At 47.4% G+C, this 19,448-nt stretch overlaps 2 protein-coding genes across 2 annotated transcripts; one reads left to right on the top strand and one right to left on the bottom strand.

Moving 5' to 3' along the window:
• Nucleotides 1-6,054: 6,054 nt before the first annotated feature.
• Nucleotides 6,055-7,503, top strand: LOC113478650 (cygnin-like). The gene is made up of 2 exons (XM_026845990.1): nucleotides 6,055-6,112; nucleotides 7,370-7,503. The coding sequence occupies exons 1-2, from the start codon at nucleotides 6,055-6,057 to the stop codon at nucleotides 7,501-7,503; spliced, it is 192 nt and encodes a 63-aa protein (XP_026701791.1).
• Nucleotides 7,504-17,152: 9,649 nt separating this feature from the next.
• LOC113478959 (small basic protein 1-like) lies at nucleotides 17,153-17,824 on the bottom strand. Its single transcript, XM_026846513.1, has 2 exons — nucleotides 17,767-17,824; nucleotides 17,153-17,283 (listed from the first exon to the last, which is right to left on the bottom strand). Exons 1-2 carry the CDS (start codon nucleotides 17,822-17,824, stop codon nucleotides 17,153-17,155), a joined length of 189 nt encoding a protein of 62 aa, XP_026702314.1.
• Nucleotides 17,825-19,448: the final 1,624 nt, after the last annotated feature.

The raw sequence follows: 19,448 nt of genomic DNA, 5'->3' as shown, positions 1-19,448 counted from the left end.
CAAACCTTCTTGAGCAGGTCCAGAGGAGGCCACAAAGATGCTCGGGGGGCTGGAGCACCCCCCTGTGAAGACAGGCTGAGAGAGTTGGGGGGTTCAGCCTGGAGAAGAGAAGGCTCCGGGGAGACCTTACAGTGGCCTTCCAGTACTTAAAGGGACTACAGGAAGGATGGGGGGGACACTTTTTACAAGAGCATGTAGTGATAGGACAAGGGGTACCAGTTTTAAATGGAAAGAGTGTAGATTTAGATGAGATCTAAGGCAGAATTTCTTCCCTGTGAGGGGGGTGAGGCCCTGGCCCAGGCTGCCCAGAGAAGCTGTGGCTGCCCCCTCCCTGGAAGGGCTCAAGGCCAGGTTGGACGGGGCTTTGGGCAACCTGGGCTGGTGGAAGGTGGCCCTGACCATGGCAGGGGGTGGGACTGGATGGGCTTTGAGGTCCCTTCCAACCCAAACCATTCTGTGATTCTGTGATTATTTCATTTGCTGAATAATTTATCTCTAGTTTTAAAGAACCGTCAAGGTACCGACTTTCTACAACTGCTTCAATCACATCTGCCTTTCTTGGAGCACCTCATTAGCAGTAACATATGAGTTTAATTAATCTGGCTACCATTGCTGTGCAGTAGAAATCCTCCATACCTAATACTCAGAAGTAGGCTAGACCAAATCTATGTTCACTGCTATGTTCACTGGGAAAGATTTGCAAAAACTGGTAATTGCAAAGTAACAAACAAGGGAAAGTAAACCCGGATTTATATCATGATGTTGGACTATACATTTCTTATTACCAGTCTTGAAAATGTTTAATTTGCCAGTACAGAGGCAGCCTGTGTAAACAATGCAAGGATCAGAGAGGTCACTACGCTTACCAGCAAAAGGCTGGAAAGAAATAATCCCCATGAAAACGTCTGTGCAAGATGACAGATCTGCCTGGGGACAAATGGTTCTAGAATTTCTGGGCGGGGGGGGAAAAAGAAATACATCAAGGCTAGATCATATCCAATTCAAAAATACAGTGAAAAATATGTTCTGTGAAGAAACATAAAACATCCTTCCCTTTCTCTGCTCTCTTTTCTCTAGCTCTGCTTTTTTTCCTGTGGTGCAGAATGCTTCAGCATCTCCCATAAATGGTTCCTTTTGTGTATCTGTAGATTCATCCAGACACATCTTTTCTGATCCTTGTGCCTTAACTCAAAGGCAGAAATCATAGCTGTTGGTTTTGCATCCAGAAAAAAATGAATCCACACAAACACCGCGGTTCTGCATGGTGAGCCAACATTAGCAATGAGCGGTGGTGTTTGTTTGAATTCACATGTGAATAGCTTGGATGAGGGATTCCCTGCTGAACATTTGTAGGAACATGAGCCTTCAATATCTATAAAATAAACTCTGCATCTGAAAAAGCAGTTGCTTGTCAAGAAAAAAAATCAAGCTCCTTAGTATATGAATAATGATTTATTTTCCTTCAAAATTCCAGTAAATGGAATTATTCATTTTAATAGGTTATGAATGGTCAATTACAGAAATGAGCAGAGTTATTTCCCTGTTGTAGTCATGGGAAACAAGATAAAGAGTGAAGAGCAAAGGGGAAAAGCAGAGTATTGAAGGACGGGACCAGGAGGGTATGAACACACAGCGGCAAATAGTTGGGGGGAGGCATAAAAAAAGAGAAGGAATGGAGAAATCTGGAAAGGGGGTAAATGAGTGACAGGTGAGAGACTGGGATGAGTCCTTCTCTGGTTTACTCTGCAGCAGTCTGAACACACAGAATTTATGGCCATTGGAAACTGTATTCAAAATTGTCCCACTGCAGGGTGCTCAGGCAAGAAGACTCTGAAGGTGGTAATTCCTAATTCTGACCTTCCAGCTCTCCCTGTCCTCTCTAGATTCCCATCTGCTGTGTTACCTGCGTGGGCATGGAGAAAAACAGGAGAAAAGCAAGACACTATAGAATATGTTTATTCCTGGAAGGCAGAAGAGATCTTGGTGTGCCAGGAGCAAAAAACTCTGCTAATCAAACCCAAAGATTGAGACCCTGGTGCTAAGAGATGGACTCCTGCCACCAGTGGAGTGGTGGGAGGAGAAACTGAGCAAACCCATCTCCAGGGAGGTGTTGTTTGCTTTCCGGCGTGTGCAATGTCACCCCGACCCGCTGGTCCCACTCACAAAGGCACCAGGTCCATGCTCCAGTGGGCTTCTCCTCGGACCCGGACACACGAGGACAATTCCCCCTCCTGCAGATCCGGCTGCCGGGACTCTGCCGCCAGCAGACACGGAGCCGCCAGGCCCAGCTCTGCTAGACCCAGCTCCAGCCAGGGCTGCCAACAGCAGAGCTGCTCCCCAGCGGTGCATGAGTTAAGTCTGGGCACCTTTCTGATAAGCTCCAGACACTCTCTGCAAGGCACAGACACAGCGGACAATACCGGGCATCAGATCCATCATGGGGAATAGTTTCCAGGGTGCATCCATCCCTGACTGGTGTCCTGGCAGTTCCTCAAAGCTCTCCCCCAGGTGTGGTGCTCTACAATATTTTCATTGCATTCATCTGGCTGGGTATTTTTGTCTCAGTTTTGTTTTGTTTCGTTTTGTTTTTCAGTATTGATCACGGCCTAAAGGAAATAAAGGAAAAATGGTTTATGAACAGGAGCTAATAAGTTTCCAGTTACCATGGTGACGGTAGAAGGACATCTCCGAAGGCTGTTCTGAGTCCTGCACTATCCAGGGTCTTCATTAACAAATTGCATAATGGAATAAAGATTGTGTTTACTGAATTTGCAAATAGCAGGCTGAAAGGGACTGCAGCATGTTGGAAGATGCTGGAGGTTGACTTTTTTTTTTTAGTGGAGAAGGTGGAATGAGCAACATCTGGCAATGCAGTGACTCTGCAGAAGTGTGGGGCTGCAGTGGGCAACAAGGTGCACATAATGGTACAGTGTCATTCTGTTATGGTAAAGGCAGAAATCATTCTTTCTGAAAAAAAAAATCCAAGAGGGCTATTGTTTAAATTAATCCATTTATTACTCCAAAGTGCTAGACTTTCAGATAGTGTGCTGTTTGCTGCTTAGGGCACTGTACTTCGAGGTGAGGTGGAATCGTTCAAGAGAGTCTAGAGCTGAGATGGTTAAAGGACCCAGAAAATACAATCTGTAACAGAAGTCTGGAAGAATTGAGATAGTGATGGTGGGGGGAAAAAAAAAAAAAAAAAAAGTGGGAGCCATGATGCCCCACAAATATGGGATAAAGAGTTCCTAGGAAAGGAATAACATGTTCCCTATGACTTGGATGGTCCAGATTGGCCGAAACTCCTGCAATGAGTGTTTTATATAGGATAGCATTTCTGGTGGGATGGACAACAGTGTCCCGAAGGACAGCAAATGGTGTGGGGCAGGCCTGTTGTTGGTGGTATTCCCGAACAGCCTTCACACCTTTCTGAGAGGGATGATTTAGGGCTGGAAGGAGCTCTGCCTGGGGGATGTGGAGCAATGACTCCGAGGACATCTACGGTTCTATGTTACTTTGGTAACAACACGCAGCAATCATCGTGGTTATGTCTTTGTTGGTAAACTGAACAGTAGCAGGGTGTACTCTGTGGTCCTGAGGCCAGTGGGGGTACCCTGGCCACTTTCCACAGTATTGAACTCTTTTCCATTCAAAGCGGGATGGCCCCATTGCAGTTCTGTTGGAAATTGTACCTGTCCCATGGAGACACGTGCAGTGCGGTGGCAAAAATGTCAAGTGGCCTCGGAAAAAAGCATGGCCAGGGCTGGGCTAAAAATTTACCAGTGGGGACAGTGAGCTTGCTGCATCAGGCTCCAGCACAGTTTACTTATAAGTCAGAGTAAACTGCGCTACAGAATCACAGGATCACAGAACCACTGAGGTTGGAAAAGACCCTCAAGCTCATTGAGTCCAACCATAAAGCTCACACTGCCAAGGCCACCACTAAACCATGTCCCTAAGCACCATCTCTGCTTAGATACCTCCAGGGATGGTGACTCCACCAATTTCCTGGGCAGCCTGTTCCAACACCTGACAACTCTTTCAGTGAAGAAATTTTTCTTAATATCCAATCTAAACCACAACACGAGGCCATTTCCTCTCGTCCTATCGCTTGTTACTTGGGAGAAAAGACTGACCCCCACCTCGCTACAACCTCCTTTCAGGGAGCTGTAGAGGGCGATAAGATCTCCCCTGAGCCTCCTTTTCTCCAGGTTAAACAACCCCAGTTCCCTCAGCCTCTTCTAATAAGACTTGTGCTCCAGACCCTGAACTAGCTTCTTTGCTCCCTGTGTGGCAGCGACCGTCTAGCCAAGTGTCTTCAATCTGACTGTGACAAATAGTTGACGCTTAGAAGAGTGGAATAACATGGCAAACATACAGTGGTGTGTTCCAGCAGTCTGAGGTTTGGGGGTTGTTTAGTTGGACACGGACCCATATAATTGTGCTGAATGCCCCTCAGTGGATTTTATGGATTTCGTGGAAGTATAGAATAATACAGGGTGGAAGGGAGCTCTGGAGGCCATTTGGTCCAGCCACCTGCTCAGAGGAGAGCAAACCTCAAAGTCTGATTGACTGCCCTACTTGCCTTACAAACACATTTACAGTTTCTTCCTCCATGGCAATGAATTGCACCATCCTGCTGTGTGCAGAGTGAAAGGAGAACTTCTTTATTCAGCGCATCATCTTTTTTTGCACGTTATCTCCTACTTCTCTGGTTGTGAGAAATGGAAACCCATAGTTCTCTCGCTGTTAGTACATTTAGTTTTGACACTGCTGTAACATATCCCCACATCCTCGTCTCCTCCTATAATGAAAGAGTCCCAGTATAATTACTATCTCGCTGTCTGATAGTAAGTCCCCAGCTTTCACCATACTCTCTACCATCGTTTGTACCTCCTCTTGTCCTACTCTACGTGTGCAGAGACAGGGACACCAGCAGCGTGCACAGTGTGCAGAATGAAGTACCCTCAAAACCGGTACAGGGACACACAGCTTTTTGTCAGTGCCCATTCTAGGAAACCCTGACACTCCGTTTTCCTTTCTGACTGCCTCTGGACACTGAGATGACTTTTTTTCTGAAGTGTTTTTTACGAGCACCTCTTTCCTGGAAGGTGAAACTAAGTTTGCCATCATGGACGCTCATTTGCCATCTGCTTACGCTGCCGGTCAGTGCTGAGATCCTTCTGCCTTGCAGACTCTTTGCAGTCAGCTTTCATTTTACTGCTCTGAATAATATTCTTTCAGCATCAGAGCTGCCCTGACAGCAGGGATCAGGCTGTCTCTGTCCCAGAAATTAAGCACACTTGAGACCCCAGAGTTATCTGGAGGTTTTGTGAGGAAGAGGCGATGATTGGAGTGTCTGCAAGGGGTCAGCTCATCTAGACTCCTGGGAAAAAGTGCTCAGCATCAGTGCTCCTGCCCATCAGTAGGGTGAGAAGGGAAAACAGAACAGGCTACACTGAACATGATGCTTGCTGAATTTATCAGAGGGATTTTGCAGTCATGGTTCCCGAGAGGGTGATACATGGACATCAGGTCCTTCCCAAGCCAAGGCTGCTCACACCAGAGCCCCTCTCAGCTTCTCCAGCCCCTCGTGGTGACAGATCTAGACAACAGAGGGAGAGTTATCAGTGCATCGTGTCCGTGTCTCAGCCCTATTGCATGCAGTTGCATCCCTGCCAAAGGTTGAGAAAGGCCTGAAGCCCTCTGATATTGATCTTGCTTTCCATCAGGTCCCTCTGCCCCAGCAGATCTGTTCTGCCGTTCGCTCCTGTCACACTCCATGGTTTTCATTTGAACTGGGTATTGATACCAGATCTGGGGAGAACAAGGTTTTGCCAACATACCCAGGTGCAGGGTGGAGGGGCTGGCAGTTGTGCTGTGCAGTGAACCATGAGAGGTCTCGTGAGCAACAGGACCTTCCCCAGAACCCTCCTCTCCGCACAGAAACTCACTATAAATATGAGGATCTCCAGCCTTGCCACTCAGCAGCATCTGGCTCAGGCTCTCTCCAATCCTCCTCCCCAGCCTTGCTGAGATCCTCGCTGAGCCCTAGCCATGAGGTTCCTCTACCTTGTCTTCACTGTCTTCCTCCTGGTCTCCTTGTCTGTCCCAGGTAAGAGGGTGAATTGCTTTGGAAGGTGATCTGGATAACGGCGGGAGAGCCAGAGTGATGAGGGTCAGAGCGGACCACGCTCGATGGGCAGCTTGAGCAAATAGAGTCTCTGTTGGCTTTAAAGCCTGTAATTTTGTTGCCCCCATAAAGATACCTAGTCCCTCGGGTATGCAGATGCGTGCTGGTCTCCTGCTAATGCACAAACGACTTGGTTACACCCAGGTTGTCTTATATGGGGCAATATGTTCATGTGCAGACAAAAGAGTCTTCAAAGAAAAAAAAAATCACTTTGAAGCACTGTAAGAGGCACATTTAGGATGTTTTAGACATTTTTGACACCTTCTAGGTCAAGGTGAGCTGGGCCCTGGTGTAATTATTTTAGCCATGGAGTACCAGGTGAGTGCTGGAAGTATTTTTCAGACATCAGCCTCCTGGATGTTTCCTGCTCAGATGATGCTACCTTCTGTGTTAAACCAGTTCTGCGTATATCTTCAGGGTCCAGTTCCCTTGCATTTTTAATGTGCAGTGCTGACAGATATCGCTCCAGTTCTGGTTCTCACCTCCCTCTTCAATGAATGAAAGGAAGATCTGGGGCCCAGAAGGGTTCCCAGTCCAATATTCATTCACTCTGGACATAATTTCCCAGATGTTTTAGGGCAACAGTCTCCCACCTTGAGGCCTAGTGTTTGGTACTTGGATATCTTTTAACACATGCGGGTCATGTTTCTGGTTACCAGAGGAACTGCCACCTGTGAGACCCCTCAATTTTTTTGGAACACCAACTCAGTTTTTTGAAACTACATTGGTGTTAGTTTTGTTGTTTTGCTCTGAGAACACTGATCATTTCTCCTAAAGAGAAGTGTAAGACATCTGTGCAGTCTTGCACAGATGAGCATCTCTATGAACTTTGCTTTTGGGCTGTCTCTCATGAGGGGAATGAATGTGCTCTCCCTGGGAGCATCTCTGTCCCAGACTGCACCTGTGTCACCATCTGGCCCTGTGTCATCAGCTGGGGGCAGAGGGATGCACAGGGAGTTTCTCAGGCTTGTGCTCTTCAAGGTCCCTTCCTGCTTTGGGGCTGGGCTGGGGCAGGGGTGGTGCACATGTGGGAGGACGGGGCAGGACCTCCCTACGAGCAGGACCTCATCCTTCTGACCCCTGCCACGCTCACACCAGAAGGTGCTGGGAGGGCACGACAGCGGGGCATGGGGGCACCTCCCCTGACCCAACCACTGTCCCGCTCTCTCCCCCTTGCAGGCTCTGGGCAGGTAAGGAAGCACTGCCCCAAGGTGGGGTACTGCTCCAGCCAGTGCTCCAAGGTGGACGAGTGGTCCTTCTCCTCCGACTGCAAGTACTACTGCTGCATCCCGCCCAGCTGGAAGGGCAAATAGGAGCTGAAGAGGAAGCAGCTGGAGAAGAGGAGACACCGCGGTGGCTTTGGGAGCAGCTTCTCAACTGTCTAACCCAGTCATCATCCCCTCCTCTCAATAATTAAAAAGGGAAAAAAAGGAGATGTAACTCTGGTGCGTGTGATGTGGTTATTGTGTCCCCACGATCCCACAAAAAGCATTAGGACAGGTTCTCCAAGCCCAGACCAAAAGGCCAATTAATAGCACATCTCATTGTTCTTTTTGAACAAATTTTTTGTCAGAACTGCTAAACATACAGAGTTTTCCTCTCTGTTTCCCCCAGTGAACTCAGTTGATGGTGGGTGAAAAATATCTATTTGGAATAAGACCCTCCTGATTGTCCCTTTCCCCACAGAGCCTTACAGCAGAACCTGTGGGTCTCATGTGGGAGGGACCCCAGTTCAGTCCTGGGGCTCAAAAAATCAGTATTTGTCTGAGATCCTGTCAAGACTGTTGTTACGATGACTGGGTAAGGAGCAGGAATGGATGGGTGAAGTATTTCCCCCTGTGATGTGTTGACCCTGGCTGGACAGCAGGTGCCCACCAAAGCCGCTCTATCGCCCTCCTCCACAGCTGGTCAGGGGAAAGAAAATATAACAAAAGGCTCGTGGGTCGAGATAAGGGCAGGGAGAGATCACTCACCAATTACTGTCACGGGCAAAACACATTCAATGGGGGGAAATCAGTTTAATTTATTAACAATCAAATCAGAGTTGGATAACGAGAAACAAAACCAAATCTTAAAACATCTTCCCCTCACCCCTCCCTTCTTCCCAGGCTCAGCTTTACTCCCTGTTTCTCTACCCCCACCCCACCAGCGGCGCAGGGACACGGGGAATGGGGGTTGTGGTCAGTTCATCACCCCTTGTCTCTGCTGCTCCTTCCTCCTCAGGGGAGGACTCCTCACACTCCTCCCCTGCTCCAGCCTGGTCCCCCTCCCACAGGAGACAGTCCTCCACGAACCTCTCCATTGTGGGTCCTTCCCACAGGCTGTAGTTCTTCACACACCGCTCCAGCGTGGGTCCCCCGTGGGGGCACAAGTCCCATCAGCAAACCTGCCCCAGCCTGGGCTCCTCTCTCCACGGGGCCACGGGTCCTACCAGGAGCCTGCTTACTGAAGTCTTGTCATATCTGAAGGTGCCCTTGGACTGTGGGGAGAAAGAGCCACAGGGTTGGAGAAACCCAAGAATTGTAAGGGAACACAATGCAACCAAGCGGAGTTTGGTGAAAGTGAAAAATGTAAATACAGGGACCTAAAAGGGAGTACCGAGACACCACCCAGAAACCCCCAGCGGTTGCTAAAGGCATTCAGGGAGCTGCCTGCAAGCATGATAAACCCACACTGGCCCGTGGCAAGCTTCCACCTTCTTCTCTTCCCGTAAATACATAGCCGGCTTGAATAAAGGCAATACCATTTCCAGAGACCTCTGTGGACCTTGGATGGGGAATAGATAAATGGAAAGGTGAAGAGAAACACACAACCAGAATCTCTGCCTCAGATCAGAAAAGAGGCTGCAACCGCCCGTTTTGTTTTCCTGCTCAGTCGTTGCTGGAAGAGGAACAATTTGGGGAACATAACACAGCTCTGACAGCACCAGCTCTGACCTCCCTGTGAACTTTGGTGTTGTCGGAATAACTTCTCACCAACTCTGGAGAAACTGTAGTTCTCTGTGCTGTAAGATTAGGTCACTGTTAATAAACTCTTTCAGGATGTTCTCTGTGCCACCGATCCAGGGCTTGGTTTGGTGTATGTGAGCCCAAGAGTTTGACAGGTCTTGAGTGACCCATGTGTCTTGGTACCCCGATGTTATTGCAGAAATTCTCACTATTTCAGTAGAAGATCCTTCCTCGGTCATCGTCTGTGTTGCCTTTCTCATATATTTTCTTTGTCCAGTGAATTTAGTAAGAAAAGCAACAAAAGCGAGGGGCCTTAAAACTTGGGGTTCACACAGGTCCAGACAAATCTGCAAAAGAAACTGTATTTTTCAGTGAGAAAGCAGAGATACCTTCCTATTTATACACAACAACAGAACGTGTGCAGGAGTGGAATAATGAACTGATCTTGATTTGCTCTTGATTTTCATCTAAACCCATGTCATTTTAAGGCAGTGATTTATTCACCCCTCTCACGTGAAGCTTTCGTGGTGTTCCACATCTTGAAAGGACGGGTATTTGGGGAAAAAAAAAACCCAAACCTCTGTCTTTCAGATCTGGCAGCTAGAGTAACTTGAGAAATTATGATAAGTACAAGTTAAAACAGCCCCATAAATTGCAAAAGAAAGGGTGTTTTTCCGAGCCATGCTTCTGGAAACTGAAGGGTGATAATAGATTGGATCCTGGTTGTAAGATTTTTTTTTTTTTCCCCACACTGCTTCCCTCTAAATCTTATTTTCAGTGAAAATGACTGTTGCAGAAACATTTTAAAGGAAACAAGCCGGATACAGCAGCAAAACCCACTTTCCACACAAATCTGGAGTTACCATACTGTCTGTTGCTATACATTTCAAAGATCTGTCTTCTTCTTGTAGTGACAGTCAGTGCATCTGCCCTGGAAGAAGGAGGAATGCCAGGCATAATGGAAACGTCTGGCCCAAAGATTCGTGTTAATGTGCCCATCTGCTTCGCTGTCACTCGTACCTGGGTTTAATCGCAGGCAGAAATCAGGGCAGAGCCTGCACTGGGTTTGTTGTTTGTTTTTTTTTTTGTACTGGGACGTGGACCTTTCTGGTTGAGTGCAGTCTGTCTAAACAGCAAAGCAATGACCCATCGGGGCTTTTTCTAGTTGATGCTTCTCCGATAAGAGGGAGGCTGAAGGCTCACCAGAGCTCAGATTTCACTCTCTGAACGGCACATGTGAATCTCGGTGCCTCTAACTCTTCCCTCTCTTCCACGGGGATGTTAGCTGTCGTTAAAAGGAGGTGAACATATTCTCCCTGAAACGGGAAAACCACAAAAGAGCAACTAAAGGGTCCCAAAATTCTGCCTGAGATTCCAAGATTTGTCAAACAGTTCCCGAGGTTTATCAGTGCAATGATGCTGTTCCTCGTTCTCTCTTCCTCTCCTAATCGCATTCCCGGTCTCCGCTGGGCGATGAAATAACCAACATAGAGCCGTTCACTCGACATATAAAATTAGTTTGATTTTTTCCTACGTGCATCACTACATGGACGGGCACTGAATTTCATCAGTCAGTTTAGGAGCCAGCCGCTCAAAACAGCGAGACCCTTCCACAGCCGTCACCTTCATTACCCTGAACAATCCAGCACCAGTAATAAATTTTGCCACCTTTCCATTCAACCCCATTTCTAGGTCTTTTAAGATCAAATTTACCACCGTAGCTCCAAAAGTGTCCCCCTACAGCTCTTCCAATGACCTCCCTCTCCTGCAATTTGGCTCCAGAGTGCTGGTCCCTGCCTCCTGCATCCCAATCTCTCTACTCCTCAAGGCTGCTGCCTCCTTTAGGGAACTTTAGCAGGTTTTTAGGACAGGATTTTCCTCTGTTTTTTCCCATGTTATTGTATTTATAATCTATACAATCCTGTAAGACCCTTTAATTTTATTTTTTTTTATAACATTACCACCTCCTTGCCTGCACAGTAAATCTTCGTTAAGCAATAAATCACACGTCGCAGTCAGGACGGCAGGTATTTCATCCTTGAATTCCCTGAGGACTTTTTTTGGGAAAAAGATCTGCATGCTGGCAATTTGTTGCTGCTTATTTCCTCTCTTCCACCTCCTTTACATTTAAGACAAGTCCTCTGATGAGTCCCCACGAAGGCAAGTTCAGCACGAAGACCTCCCTTCTTTCTTGCAAGGTTAGCACAGCTGCAAATATTTCATTTAGTTCCCATGGAGTGGCCTTAGCTTTTATTAGCTTTACTGCTCTGACCATGTCCTGCCCTACATGCTCTTCATCAGGCTTCCCGTTCCTGATGTAAAAAAAAAAAAAAAAAAAAAAAAAAAAAAAAAAAGAGCTTATTTTAAGAGCTTTCTTTGCCTTTTGCAAGTTCTTCCTGCAATTCTCTGCTGAGTTCCTTTATTGTGTTTTACACTTTTGTCAGGCACAGTTTATTATCTTTTCTATTTTCCATGTTTGGACACAATTTTAACTTCTTCTTTCTAACAACCCTCCCTCATCCCACTGTTCTGCTATGACCTTTTCCTTTTGCTCTTTCTCAGGGCTTTTTTTTTTTTTTTTTAATAGGTGTCATACATTTTCTCTGAGTCTCCAATATAGTGGCCTTAAATAGCTCCCATGGTGCTTGCAAAGAATCTATTTGCAAGGATTTAACTCTTTTAGCTGTCCCTTTTGTCTTCTTTTTTAACAATTTCCCCATTTTTATGTATCTCCCTCATTGAAATTAAGCACAAAAGCAGTGGCCTTTTCATCCCTTGTTGCTCCTGCAAAGATGTGGAGTGTAAGTACCGTATGATCTGTGCTGCAGAGCAGCGCTCTGCAGGGTAAAATTGAGCCAAGCCCAGCATGTTAGTCAGAACCAAGTTCTGTTTCTCTGTTATTTAGTGTACCAAAGGCAGCGCTGAGAAATCACTTGTTATTTCTTTGTCTCCTACTGCTAGGTCGGTGAGCCTGTAGCTGGTGTTTTCTCCCTGTAAACACACGAAAACCCAGTAATCCAATAATTTATCAGCACTGGCTTTGTAAGGTATAAATATTCAGCTACTTCTCCAATAAAAGGTGCTTTCCAGGACATAAATCTGCTTCTTGGCATAGCTAGAATTTATAATATGAACAGGCTGACATTAGAGAGAGCCCATATTTTTAGCAGCAATGGTGACTGAGCACACTAAGAGGTGTTTTCTCTTTTTCTTGGACACTTGTTCACACCCAGATACCTTTGTCCGAGAAATATCCAAGTCAACCAGAATAGACTGAATTACATACAGGATTAAGCAGCATTATCATCATGTGAGCGCTGTCGTGTGTCTGATTAGATATTTTAAGGGGGTCTTCATACTTCAGCCATCGTGGTCCTGCAATTATATTGCACTCACGGGGTCAACTTGAATTGCCCCGTCTTTAACCTGTGCACACACTAACTCACTTTTAGGCAACCGATCCTCCCCAAGACAAGGTCTGGGCGCAGTTTCTGAGATTCTCTGTACCAGAGTTCTACTCTGGAAAGAGGGGACTGTGTCTTCCAACCCTCTCTTGCACCCTCGTACCCAAAGCACCATCCGACATGCTACAAATCACCGACTTTTGATGTGATGCTGGGGGTTGCTGTTTTAGACTCTGTGTGCTTTGGCTCGTTCTTCTTCTGAAAGCCTGAAATTACCCCAAGCAGTTTCCGTGTATGCAATATTATTTGACTGCATAACTTTTTTGGATGCTCAGCTTAGAATCGTTTAGGTTGGAAAAGACCCTCAAGATCGTTGAGTCCAACCACAAACCTGCCACTGCCAAGTCCACCACTAAACCCTGTCCCTAAGCACCACATCTCCATCTTTTAAATATCTCCAGGGATGGTGACTCCTCCACTTCCCTGAGCAGCCTGTTCCAACACTGGACAACCCTTTTGGTGAAGAAATTTTTCTTAATATCCAAGAAGAAGGTTTAGCCCTGGAAAGCACCTTTTGTTGATGTAATAGCTGAATATTTCTCTCTCACGATGCCAGTCTGTTAACACTGGTTTCTCAGAGATGAGAAAACAATCCCTGACATTTTGGTTTTTTTCCTTTCGTATGTGTCATCACCAGTATCTCTCTCCTCCGTACTTTTGGTGTGTGTGTAAATAAGACTGGATGAAGTGCTCACTGCAAACTTACGACCCCTATGTGGCCCTGGAATAACAACATTTGTGATCAAAAAAGTCTCCTATCATTGTTGACCACCCTCACAAGACCAGTCAGATTTTTGTTCCCATCAGCTCCCATCTTTCCTCCAAAGGCAGCCATTGAAAATTTGTTGGATGCCATTTGCAGAGAGGCCTTTTGCTCTGACAAACAACCCACCCATGCAACAGAGACAACACTTTTGCAGCCAAAACATTTGCTGTAAGCAGCCAGTGTCCCTCGCTCCCTGCTCCTCGCTCGCTTCTGAAGAGGAATGCATAGCATCTGTAGGATGCTCTACCATTGCAGGAAGAGATGAGTGGCCCAACGAGGCCTTGGACATACATTTCCTGGCTGCCAGGGCAGGGCAAGCACAGCTTCTTTTTCCTTCAAGTGCCTTTGACTGTGGAAATGTTAGGTGGGTGCGCTGCTGTGCTGAAAGAGGTGAAAAAAAGCAAAAAACATATTTAGTGTTAGCACAAAGTGCACGTGTACGAAATGTTTTTTGTGTAGCAGAGCTGCATCCCACTTGCCTTCCCCGTTTCTGTGGGCAGTGGAGATGTGAACCAGTTGCAGAGGACTGATACAGAGAAATGATTACTTGTTTTGAGATTTATTTACTTATAGAAAACTGCTTAGCAACTTATTTACTTTCTTACAGCAAGCTATAGTATTACTTACAGTATTTTTAAATATCTCTAAGAATCCTGCTTGCCTGGAGTGTTCTGTGGAATTTTACCAAGGACTACTGTGCTCATCAAAACAAAGCAGTTCACTGTGAAAAATCTACTAAGGACTACAACGTTCAGTAACATATTATGATTTTGTCCTTGAGGAACAGGCAGCTCTAACTAGTTGGAGTAAATATAGCCATGTACAAATGGTAGAAGTTCTATTGGTTCTCTTAGGTAAGATAGAAAAATAAACTGGCTGAAAACCCCTCTTGTTATTCAAGAGATTGGCCAAGAGAATCTGTGCATGCTCCGGGGAAAAAACAGGATGAGAAAGACTACGAGCCTTCCTCCCAAAGACCCCCGGAGATGCCCCCCAGGAGGCAATGGGCAGGTGCAAAGAGAACATCAACTGCTGACATCAGCCTTTCGAACTAACCCAGTCCTACTCATGCATATGGATGTTTGTGTTCTGTAACCCAAGGAATATGGATATCCACACTCCGTAAGTTTTGGTAAAATGTGGGGTGGGTGTGCAAGCTTTGTGGAGAAATCTCCTTGCACCCCGGCTGGAGTAAACATCCCTGCTGTGTAACTCTATTTGAGTTGTAGAGTCTTTTCCACGAATCAGGATGAACACCCAGACTGAGACATGTGCAACTCCTGTGGCAGCAAAACGCATTCAGGGCACACGGGTAGAAGAGGCCAAGCAATTTCTCTCTGACTTTTTTTTTTTTTTTTTTTTTTTTAAATTCCACCTGCCATGTCTTTGAGAGCTTCTATACTTCAGAGAGAGCTGGGTTCCCCTCAGGGACCCCAGGTCTAATCTTCTGCTGATAGAAGAGGTGGGATCTATGAAACAATCCTGTCTCCCCCTCTCCTCACATTACACCCATGCCAAATTCCAGGCTGAACCCCCCCAAAACAAGACACATGCCTTCCCTCCTGTTGGTTAGTGCAGTTGGAGAATCCCTCTGCTCCCCAAGAGGCTGCAACAAGGAGGTTACACAGCTGCAGATGACAGGAGCAGTAACAGGGGGGAACATTCACCCTCCTAACAGAAATTTGAAATAAACTACTGGTGTCAGGTACTTGCTTTAGCTGCAGCAACATTTTGAAGGCTGGAGATGCAGCAGAGCAAGAGACACCACTTCAAAAACCCATTTTGCAGTTAGTTCACTTTCACATGGCTTTTCTCTTCACTCACACTATTCTTTTTTTTTTTTTTTTTTTTTTTTTTTTTTTTTTTTTTTTTTTTTTTTTTTTTTTTTTTTTTCCTTGGAGAAAAACGTGAAAGAAACAGCAAAAGGGTTGTTTTGGTTTTGCTGTTCAGTGTTTGCTTTTCCAATTGTTATTATTTTGTCAAACTTTCAACCCTGTGTGTCTGTGAAGTCTTCTCACCAACATACAGTTTTTAAGTGAATTTTCCCTCTTTCATATCCTCTTGTCTGGGGTCAGGTGAAGCTTGACAAATTATTGCTTCAAAGACAACAGTCTGTGGCTCTTGAGGGGCCATCCTGTACAAGTGTCACATTTACCTGCTGCCTGTTGCTGCCTAATCTCAGCCCATGGACTAGATCTTAACCCCCTCACACTCAGGGGAAGTGGAAACAGACTTATTCCTCTTACCACAAAAAAAAAAATATCATAAGAAATCCCACTGTTGACACAGCTTTGTCAAGATTCCTGTATCCTTGGTTAGTCTTTAAACTGATCGAGTTTTTAAAGTTGTCAGATTTCACATTTATCCTATGTCCTAAAGATAAAATAAAGGAGCATAAGGCTGCTCACTAGGTTGTTTCTGTTTGCCCCGAAATTGCCTGGAACAAAGTCATTTGGATGGCGGTGGTTGGTAGCTGAGCCCCTTGGAGCACCTTACGTTGCACGTACAGACACGAGGGGTGGATTCACTTCTCTGGTTGGCAGCAGGGGCACACCTGCAGGCACCCTGTGCTCAGGCTCCCCCGGTAGTCGGGGGAGTTTGGAACAAACACAGAAATTAGGAAGTTATTACTTTTTCCCCCCCAACTCTGTGTACTGGCTGTAGTGTCAAGATGTCTGCTGACCGCGGAAGATGCTGCTGAAGAGAGGGAACGCAGACCTTCCCCCTGCAGAAATTAAGCAATATTTCTGCAAGAGAGAGGTCTGTATCTCCTCTCTTCTCTTGCAGAATCCTTCAGTCCAAGGAATACCAGTGCAGTAGCTTTTTTATGGGTTTGAAAAGACCCATGGCTGGAAACTTACTCTATTTCCCAGAGGGTTTCAGAGAAACAGGGCTGCTTTCTGCCCTGTGAGCCAGGCAGGGAGTTAACCGTTTTTGACACAAACATCTCACCCTCCAATACTGCTCCTGAGGCTTTCCTGGCTGCTCTTTGTCAGGATGCTCTGAGAGACCCAACACCGGATCGCTCCATGTCCCTCTGCAGAGAGCCCGGAGTGAATGGTTTATCACAGAGCAGAAGGGATGGGGAAGGGAACACTGAAAAAAATCCCCGTTGTCTGTGATCCCCCATGAAATAATCTGGTCACAGGTTATGTTGAGAAGTCACTTGCTTTGTGCAAGGGTGTCCAGGACAGCCACGGGACCATGAAACCTGAGTGGCTGCACAGGGGTGAGGATGCTCACTAGGCACCCTAGGAGTGGGATTTGGAGGGTGCAAGGGGAAGGTGATGGCTGTTTGCCTCTGGTCTCTACCCCCACAGCGGGACTGAGGTCCCCAGTGCAGAGGCTGAATGGGACTGATGAGGCATCGGGGGCTGTCGTGTCCCCTAAAACTAAACTGGGATTTAACTCGTGGAGGAGGGAGAATCAGTATTAGGCAATCAGTCCTCATCCCAGCCTTCGCCACCGCCCTGCTTGAAGCAGTGGGAAAAATCCCAAAGCCTTTTCTCTTCCAGTCTGTCATTTTTGTGTCACGGGGCTGAGGCTGTCAGGAATGTCTGGGGCTGTCAGAGGTGTGTCATGGCCATGGCCCAGGGAGCTCTGGCTGCAGAACCTCTCCTGGCACTCCCCTCTGGGGAGGTGAATGAACCACACAGCACACAGAAATCATATCTGCCCATCTTTACTTCAAAGCAAGGAACACCGTCGCAGTCACAACGTGAATACAGTGCTAGGAACCCCACTATGAGTGCAGCTTTTCCTCCACGGCAGGTCTGTTTCGCAATCATTTTCCCTTTTTGGGTGGAGGGATGCAGCAGTACATCTTCCCGCAGGACTGGCTGAAAGTCCACTCGTCCCTTTTGGCACACATGTGGGAACAGTACCCCCCACAAGCACCCTTAGGCTGCCCGTACCCTGCGATGGGAGGAGAGAGAGATGGGTTATAAGAGAAAATGTCAGACACTGTAGGACGACAGAGATCCGTAAGTTATCTGTTTGCTGGCTCCAGGGTGGTACTGATGCACCAGGTACTGCTGGGTTTAGACCCACATAGGGTAGGGCCCATCCTTTCAATCTCTGTTGAGCTGCGGGGCCACTGCACTCTTAGAAGTCATCCCTCTACACATGTCAGTACTACAGCTTGCTGGCAAGATCCCTCTGCATGAGCTCAAGAGCCAGGCTTTTGTAGCGTGGCATTCATCTCATCCCAAATTGGTTGTGCGAGCTAGGTTGGGTAAATCATCAGCCAGAGCCCGCTGCAGGTAGCTGATCTCCACTGCCAAAGCTGGGTGAGATGAACCTCCTCCCTTCACCCCAAGGCACAAAGGCTGGAGAGGGGACAGTCACACCTACCCCCGGCCTCGGGGCTTTCACCACCCCCATGCATTGCCGTCTTACCTGGGGTGGCCAAGGAGAAAAGCAGGAGCACAGCAAAGACCACACAGAGAACCCTCATGTCTGGAGGCCAGCAGAGATCTCAGCACACCGAGAGCAAAGTGGGTCTGAGATGGCCACGGTGGGGGACCTTGGAGGCCCTGGCTTTTATAGAGGGACTCCTGCCACAAGCAGAGCAGCGGGAGGAGAAATTAAGCAAACCCATCTTTGTTGTTTGCTTTCTGGCGTGTGCAATGTCACCCCGACCCGCTGGTCCCACTCACAAAGGCACCAGGTCCATGCTCCAGTGGGCTTCTCCTCGCCGCTCGCCGGCTGCCTTCACCAACCCGGACACACGAGGACAATTCCCCCTCCTCCAGATCCGGCTGCCAGGACTCTGCCGCCAGCAGACACGGAGCTGCTCGGCCCAGCTCTGCTAGACCCAGCTCCAGCCAGGGGTGCTGACAGCAGAGGTGCAGAAATTAAATCTGGGCACCTTTCTGATGATGCACCAGCACTGGACGCTGTCTGCAAGGCACAGACACAATGCACAAAACTTGGCCATCAAATCCATTTTCAGGGTGCTTCCATCCCCAACCAGTGCAATGGCAGTGAGGTTCTTCAAGGGTCTCCCTCAAAATGTGGAAACATATTCATAGAATCAGAACCATAGAGCTGGTTTGTGTTGGAAGGGACCTTTAAAGGCCATCAAACCAACCCCCTGCAGTGAGCAGGGACATCTTCACCTACATCAGGCTGCTCAGAGCCCCGTCCAACCTGACCTTGAACCCTTCCAGGGAGGGGGCAGCCACCTCCTCTCTGGGCAACCTGTGCCAGTGTCTCACCACCCTTTGCTGTAAAAAATGTCTTCTTTATATCTAGCCTGAATCTACCCTCTTTTAGTTTAAAACTACTACTCCTTGTCCTATCACAACAATCCCTACTAAGAAGTCTGTCCCCATTTTTATTATAACCCCCCTTTCAGCCCTGGCGGCCGCTCTAAGGTCTCCCTGGAGCCTTCTCTTCTCCAGCTGAACCCCCCAACTCTCTCAGCCTGTCTTCACAGGGGGGCTCCAGCCCCCCAGCATCTCCGTGGCCTCCTCTGGCCCCGCTCGAGCAGGTCCATGTCCTTCTGCTGTTGGTGCCCCCGAGCTGGACCCAGCCCTGCAGGGGGGTCTCACAGAGCGGAGCAGAGGGGGAGAATCCCCTCCCTGGCCCTGCTGCCCACCCTGCTCTGGGTGCAGCCCAGCACACGGGTGGCTTTCTGGGCTGCGAGTGCACATTGCTGGGTCACGTCCAGCTCTGCATCCACCAGTGCCCCAAGTCCTTCTCCAAGGGCTGCTCTCAATCCCTTCATCCCCCAGCCCATATTAATATTTGGGGTTGCCCCAACCCATGTGCAGAACTTAATTTTCATCCCATTCATTTGGCCCAAGACCTATTTGGGTATTTTGCCTGTAATCTTTCAAAAGGGACTATGATGCCGATTGAAGGGGATGTAGCAAATATGTAAATGAAGCTACGGTAATGAATTACCACACCACATCTGATCTGTTGTGAGTGCAGTGATATCCTGCCTAATAATTTGTGAGGTTCTCTAGAGAGTGTGCTTACTAAATTCACAAATAAGAAGTTGAAAGGGACTGCAAAGCATTAGAGGACAGGATTAGCATTCCGGCAGATCTTCTCATGCTAAGAAGATAATG

The sequence above is a fragment of the Athene cunicularia genome (genome assembly GCF_003259725.1).
Source record: "Athene cunicularia isolate RWA chromosome 3 unlocalized genomic scaffold, athCun1 chr3_part1, whole genome shotgun sequence".
NCBI lineage: Eukaryota > Metazoa > Chordata > Aves > Strigiformes > Strigidae > Athene > Athene cunicularia.
The sequence above is the reverse complement of the archived record's forward strand: the minus strand, read 5'-3'. Positions and strand labels throughout refer to the sequence as shown.